Source organism: Mus caroli, chromosome 2 (genome assembly GCF_900094665.2).
Source record: "Mus caroli chromosome 2, CAROLI_EIJ_v1.1, whole genome shotgun sequence".
Taxonomy (NCBI): domain Eukaryota; kingdom Metazoa; phylum Chordata; class Mammalia; order Rodentia; family Muridae; genus Mus; species Mus caroli.
The window spans coordinates 8155080-8162916 of record NC_034571.1 but is presented as its reverse complement, the minus strand read 5'-3'; the positions used below and the strand labels follow the sequence as shown (position 1 = coordinate 8162916).

The 7837-nt window shown below is 44.4% G+C and overlaps 1 protein-coding gene across 1 annotated transcript in view; it reads right to left on the bottom strand.

The window, feature by feature from the left end:
- Positions 1 to 1478: 1478 nt before the first annotated feature.
- The window catches only part of Il2ra (interleukin 2 receptor subunit alpha), a 38103-nt gene continuing 31744 nt past the window's right edge, over positions 1479 to 7837 (bottom strand). The window contains exon 8 of the mRNA XM_029474192.1: positions 1479 to 4725. Coding sequence (XP_029330052.1) covers positions 4701 to 4725 — 25 coding nt within the window. The 3' untranslated portion in view covers positions 1479 to 4700. The remainder of the gene's footprint in view (positions 4726 to 7837) is intronic.

The following is a 7837-nucleotide window of genomic DNA, read 5'->3' as shown; positions in this document are numbered from 1 at the left end:
CCCCCAAATTAGGAATCTGCATGTCCTAACACTGAAGATCCTTGTCCCCAATTGGTTTTTGTTCAATCAATAAAGAGCCAAAATCTAATGGTTGGACAGGTAGACTAAGGCGGGACCTTTAGATTTGCACAGGCTAGGAACTGGGAGAAAGGAAGACAGAGAGTGGAGAACACTCAGGGGAGAAGAATAGACTGTAAGCACTGCAGGAGAGAAAGCCAACCAGCCATGTAAGAATTCAGGTGAGTAGCCACTGGCCACTTCTACATTGGGCCTGGGGTAACAGGGGAAGGTTCAGGAGGCTCAGGAATACCGGAAGGGAGCATTTGCTAGCAGAGGGAGGTTTAGGAGTGCTCAGCCTTTGAGCTAGTCAAAAATTAACTGACATGTGTGTGTGCACGTGTGCGTGTGGGGTGTGTGTGTGTGTGTGTGTGTGTGTGTAGCTAAACTTGCTGCTACAAATAAGGGCTTCATGTGTGTGTGTGTATGCATGTGTGATGGGAAAAAAAAAAGCCTGTACTATGGTGCATATGTGGAGTTAATGGCACCAGGTCTCTAAACATCTGGGTTCCAGAGATTGAATTCAGTCATCAGGCTTGGCCACAAGTACCTTTGTCCACTGGCCATCTCACTGGCCCCTTACTATAAGGTTTTGATATATGGCCAAGGAACCAGACTAAAATAATCCAAATCCTTAATATTACAGCAGAACAGGGAATGTATTTTATCCTTCTCACTTGAGGAGTGGAATGGAAATAAGAGGAAGGGCTTTAGGAACCCCAGAAGCTTTCTATTTTCTATTCATGACTTACCCAGAAACCCCGAGAGATGGGGTTGTCTCCATAAGAACTCATGCATTTCATCTCAGGAACTTGCCTGCTGGAGGGGAACTCTCAGGCAGAGTCATTCAACACAAAACAAGTAGTTGTTCTCTCTCTCTCTCTCTCTCTCTCTCTCTCTCTCTCTCTCTCTCTCAAAATATTTTGATGCCAGTATTACCATAAGAAAAAAATTGTTATGGGGAGAGGTTTGTATATAGCTGGTAATAGTACAAGTGTTAGTGATCGTTAATTTTGTCCTCACAAGGTAAAAGTCATGGCCTCAACTGAAGTTTGTTTTTTACCAAAGTTCAGTCCAATGCAATCAGCCATGTTGCAATGCCTCCCTGGCATCAGACAAATGTCTAGACTTCTTCAACTTTGTCTCCTTGTCAAACTTAAAATGGGGTTCTTGCCATTGGGATTTGTAGCTCCCAAGACAAGGCCATGTGCCTGCTGGTAAGAAGAGCTAAGGGAGGAAATGCCACTTATGCTCTCATCACACACTGCTTCTACTCACACCTCTGGGTTCAAAGCTTAATCACATGGCCACAGGTGGCTGAAGGAGGCTGACAAACAGCATTAGCTTAGGTGAAAGATATTCTGTTTCACTTTTCTGTAGCTGTGAAATAAACACCACAACCAATGCAACTATGGGTAAGAAATGGTTTATTTTAGCTTATACTTCTAGGTCACAATCTATCATTGAGAGAGATCAAACAGAAGCCACGGAAGAAAGCCATGCTTCTTCCAAAGAGACGCCACTGTCACTGGCTCATGTCACTGGCCTGTTTGCTTCTATAACCCAAGTCATCCTGCCAATGGGTGGTGCCTTTGACAGTGGGTTGGGCCTTCCCATATCAATCATCAGTGGGACAATCTGATCAGGAGAATCTTCCACTGAGGTCCCCTCTTCTCAGACGTCTCTTAGATTGTGCCACATTCGCAACATAAGCTCCCAGAACACCAAAAAGATGTGTTCTTCTAAAATGCGGGCTATTATTACTAATGGGAAGAAGGGAAGACTAGATGCAGGGTGCCATTGAAGCTTCTGTCATAACGACTCATTTTCCATTGCTTTGCATCTCATGCTTGATAATTCCCACATCGCAGCTGTGCCTGAGTCTGGCTGAGATGCTCCCATGAGTCTCCAAAGTATGTCTTGTCTTTGCCTTACTTGTGTTCTTCATCACTGTGGCAAAGCATCAACAGAGATAGTGTCGGGAGGAGAGGGGAGCGCTAGCTCAGTTTTAGAGGGTACACGACACAGTGGCCAGTACGTGCCTTACTGGAGGGACTCTGTGGCAGCAGAAGTATGTTGTGAAACTCCTCATATGATGGCTTCCTGGGACAGCAGAGAGGGAGACTGGAAGCAAGTCTGGTTCACCTCCAGGGACCTGTCTCCATGAGCAAGGCCCCACCTCTTAAGGGTTCCAAAACCCAAAGCAGCACTGCTAGCTGATGTCTGAACACAGGAGCTGTGGGGGCCATTTCCAATCCAAACCACAATAGCTTTTTAGCATAATCTGTCAGACCTTCTTTATGTTATTAAAAAATTACTAAAACCATGTAAAATGATTGAGGGTCCCAAAGGCTTTCTTAATATACACTAGTATCTATAGATATTAATCATCTTAAAACTAAAACAAAGAAAAAATTTAAAATATTATTTACTAATTCTTTTATTAACAAGATAAATCTATTATGTGTTAACACCAGAGTGATAGTATCATGCATGTAGCTTCTAGAAAATTCTACTCTACACTTGTGAAGGAGAGTAAAATAGTTAAACATCTTAGTATTATAAAAAAAATTTTGTTATCATTACCCCATCTCCCATATTGAGTAATGACAATAAAATTCAATTTAATGGGGCTGTGGAGATGGCTCAGTGGTTAGGAGAACTAGCTGCTTTTAAAGAGAACAAGGGTTTAAATCCCATCACCTCCATGGCAGCTCATAACCACCTATTCCAGGGACATTGAACATATTTTTCTGGCTTCCCTGGGCACCAGGCACACACATCGTGCACAGATATATATTAAAAATTAATTTTATACAAGTAAGACTGTTTTTATGGAAAGGTTGAGGGGTAAGGCAGGGTTTTGCTCGTAGGTGAAGCTGATCTCTGATTCACTGCAATCCTGCCTCAGTCTCCTGAGAGCTGGGCGTACAGGTGTGTACCACTACCCACAGCTCTTTAGTAAGAGTTTAACATTTTTTTCTTTTCTAAAATTAGTAGCTTGAGATTCTATTTAACTTTCCTCCTTGCCGTGTCCCCACAAAAGATATATTTTGGAAAGGGGAGACCATAGATAGGAAAGATCTGGTTCACACTTGGCCACATAAAAGATTCAAAATGGCTCTGTCTGACCTTTGAAATTTTTTCATAAAACTTTCCAGCCTTTTCAGAAATGAAAACTGATAGTGTAGGCTTCTGTGAATCCCCTAAAACACTGTTAAACATGAGACTCTGACTCAACTCATCTGAGAGGAAATCTTACGCAAGAGATTGAACAAGAACGTGCTCAGGAGTCTGAGCATCAAACCCAGGTGCTTTGGTATCCGTGGAAGAGGAGAGCACACAGGGATAGCCCAGTACCTCACAAAGCATGGGCTAGAGATCAGCATAAAGACACCACCAGGAACTTGTGAGAAATCCAAATTCTACATTTACTGACTCAGAGACAGGCTGGCTCTGCATTCTGCTCTCACAAGGCTTTGGTGACCTGGATTGGGGTGCTGGGGTGAGGGCATTATCCGAGGATGCCTGGGATATCCAGTCTACAGCTAATCTTTTGTATAATCACCACCTCTGCTTCCTTTTTCCTTCCTTCCTTCTGTAAACTTGAAAGTATTCTTTTCTTTCCAGTGTTTTCACGGTATGTACCAAGTCCATACCTGTACCTTGAGTGTTCACCTGTAAGCATCAGATTAGTGCAGGCTAAATTGAGCGTACAATTGACAGCTGTCCCAAAGAAACCAGCTCTTAGAGTGGCCTGCTGGGAAAGCATCTGAGTCCATGTCCTGGGACTTCCTTCAGCCTTCTGCTCCTGGCGCAGACCCTAGACACAGGCTTCTGAATACCAGAGCTCCACAGTTCCCGTGGCCTCTCCACTTTGTTTTGATGTTATCTGAAGATTGTTCTGCCACAGTTTCTGTTTTTCAGGATGTCAAAACTGAAGCTTCAGTGAAAAGGGGGTTTCCTTCTGGGACTGAGCCAAGAACATAGAGTCATCTTTGCCAGCTCAGAGTTTTAAAGGCTGATCAGTAAGTGATGAAATCAGAAGAGCCAGTTAGGCAAACAGAGGTTGAGAAAGGAGCCAGCCATGCACGTGTAGCTAGGATGAGCTTGTGAGAGCAGAAAGGAAGAAGGAAAGTGGATGGGTGGGGGTGGGTAGGGACAGAGGAGGTGGAAAAGGAGGAGGAAGAAGAGGAAGAGGGAGCGGAGGGTGAAAAGAGAGAGGAGGAGGAGGAGGGAATATTTACATTAGTGCTGAGTTTTACTTGGGCTTTCCAAACTGGGTTGTAACAATGAAGTCAACCTAAAGCTACTTTTTCTATATTATATGTTACATGAAAAGTGACCACACCATCTCAGCTCCCATCAACATATATACACAAAAACAAAACACGCAGAGCACTGTTGGGCCCTCTCTCCCATTAAAGCTTTAGAACTGCTGTGCTGAAGTGGTTAGACCCTATTCTTCAATGGCAAAGTCCAGTTTAGTGATGGAGTTGCTGTGATGTCCTGTGACGTCAGAACGTTCTAGAAACCCAGGGATCAGAAGGAAACAGCCGTTGAGTGAATGTTTGGTGTCTCGGATTTGGCTTGAGCTTTGTGATTCCCATCCGCTTGCCTTGGGCTCTGACTTTTCTAGCTTGCTAGATGGTTCTTCTGCTCTTCCTCCTGGAAGAAGAGTAACCCTGTCACAGCCATGCATGCCGAGGTATACTGAGAACAACATGGTCTCCACCCAAACCCATTCCAACTGAACAGTCCCCTTGAGCCCCCTAGCTGAGAGTCTAACTTTGAGTTCTACCTCAGAATCTTGTTACCCTCCCACCTGATGAAAAACAGCTTCAAGCTCCAGCAACCGCCCAGGGGCCCAACACTGGCTGTGCACTCAGTCTCTGCTCTGTGCACTGGCAATTCAACCCAGTGTTTTGAGAAACAAACAAACAAACAAACAAAAGGTCATCTCACGACACTACTAACTCTAGGCTGGTTATAGAGCTGAGTGGGTCTGAGCAAGATGTCCTACTGGGCTGTGCTTGTGGCGAACCTCTAAGGGATACATTGCTTGAGACCCCCAATTTACATTTCCCTGTAGGATGTAGTGGTTACAGAGGCTCCCTGTGTGAGAAACCCAGGGCCCATCTCCGACTCATCCTTCTTCCATACTCCATCTTTTTATCCAGCTTACCAGTCATACTAATTCGCTCAATTCTTTTCTGTACCCCTTGGTTTGTTTCCTCCATTCACTCAGATCCACAGACCCACAAAAGCACAGTCACCAACTTCTATGTGGATTTACTCACCATCATGCAATCATATTGTCAACACATTGGCCACGGTAAACCTCTACACAGCATGCAGATCACCCAGAAGGCCAAGATAACTGTTTCTCTCCTAGGTGAGGTGATCTGAGGCGGTACTATCATCAGCATCTTGTCCCAGCTCCTCAATGCGACCTCATCTTCCATGACAGTATTTCTGTCTGTCCGAGCAGTGTGGTATCATTGGGGCCATGGTGCCCATTCATTTTATGTCCTACAACTCAACCTTCTCTCAGACATCACCACACAGATTCACAATTCCATAGGTGCCCCAGCTTCCTCTTCCAGGAGATGTTTCCTGGCTCGTTTTATCTGACACTTCAGAAGACACCAGCTCAGTCAGCTGTCTTTTGATTCCCATGAAGATTGAATGTCCTTCTGCTTACGTATCTCCATCTTAGACTTTCAACAAATGTCCCTCCCTCCCTCCCTCGTTCCCTTCCTCCCTCCATATTTCCTTCCACCCATATCTCCCTTTCTTCTTTTTCTTCTATACTAAGGATTGAACCCAGGGCTGAGAAAACATTCTACTATTGACCTGTATCCTCAGCACCACAAAAATATTTCAAGGGTTTTTTTTTTTTTTCCTTCCAGTCTACTAGTTCCTACGAGCAGGGCTGGGTTGTGCATGTCTGTGGCCTGCAGTGCAATGTCTGACACTTGGCAGTTGTGGATTTTTCCTCATTTAGTCCTGTGGACTAATAACTGCTGAGTTGGAGTAAGAGTAGCCATTAAACATACGGAACTCTATTAAAGGCTCACAGCATTAGGAAGGCTAAGGACTACTGCTCTAAACCAAATGAAACACACACAACCTAACAATCCGACTGGGGGAGAAAGATGTCTCAGGGGGTAAGGGAGTTTGGCACCAATCCTAGTGAATGAAAGAGAAAACCAACTCTCAAAACTAGTCCTCTGACTTCCAGATGCTCGTGCTCCAATCCCACCCAAAAATCAACATTACGAAACAGAAAAGGAGAGAAAAGTATTAACAAAACAGTTCAAAGGGCTGGATCATAGCTGAATAGAACATGTGTCTAGCATGCTCAAGGCCTTGGATTAAATTCCCAGGGCGAACATTTAAATCAAAACATGAGGCCGGGCATGGTGGCGCACGCCTTTAATCCCAGCACTCGGGAGGCAGAGGGAGGTGGATTTCTGAGTTCGAGGCCAGCCTGGTCTACAAAGTGAGTTCCAGGACAGCCAGGGCTACACAGAGAAACCCTGTCTCAAAAAAAACCAAACAAACAAAAACAAACAAACAAACAAAAACCATGAAATTCCTGAAAACGTAACTAATGTGAGCCAGCCAGTGCCCTCCTAGCTCCTGGTAAGTGTTCCAAAGTGGCAAAGACTGAAATTTTCAGAATTCAGAGGTAAGATTTCCAATTGGCCACAAGAGGGCAGCATTAGACGTAATTAGCTTCTAGAAAGTAATTTTTCATATATATATATATATATATATATATATATACACATATATATACATATATATATTTAAATTATGTATCCATATGGAGCATGTACAAACGTGAGCACAGGCACCTATGTGTCTGCAACAGGACCTTGTTATGCTGGACTCCTTGTGGCTGGGATTTCAGATGTGTTTTGTTTTGTTTTCTTGGACAAATTCTTCGACCAAAGGGGTCATATTGAGATTCTATTTCACTCTCCCTAATGGCCCTGCTACTGGGAGGTCTAGGGTGAACTCACAGTCTTAGACAGCTCCTTGCTTCACATTGTAAACGCTAAGCTATCAATGCTCATGAAGAGCCCTGTCCTCTGGTTCTGAGTCTGGTGTCTTCACGATACCAAACGAAAATGCCATGCCAGGTAGATGCTCGTCCTGAGCAGGAAGGTCTCACAAGGACTGAGGGGCCTAGACTGCCAGGCATATTACATCACGTTTTATCTCCCAGAACTCTAAAAGAACATCTTAAGGAAATGGGTAGACTGTCAGGGCCATGAGTAATTCTTAGCGCAGCAACTATCGGGGTACCCTCATGTGGACCTCAATGCTTTCTGCTTCTTGCTCCACTTGAGGAAAATGAGAAGGAGGCCAGATGAACAACATAAGAATGGAAGAAACTGGATTCTCACCCACATACCTACGACTCTGTTATTAAAGATTTAAAGTATCAGGGCTGGCCAGAACCTGCTCAGGCAGGAGGGGCATGTGACGTCAAGCATGTGACGATTTAGTTTTAATTGCCAATTTAACACAACCTAAAGTTACTGGAAGGGAATCTCAATGGGGGATTACCTAGATTAGGTTGTCTGTGAGCATGCCTGCAGGGGATTGTTTTTATTACTGTAATCGATGTGGGAAAACTCAGTCTAAATGGGTTTGGGTCCTAGACTGTATAGAAAGAGGAAGTGAGCTGGGATAAGTGAGCATGCAAATTCATTTATCCCGAGCACTGGGGCAGCTGGGGCGCAGGGTCGGCTGACACTCGCCAGCT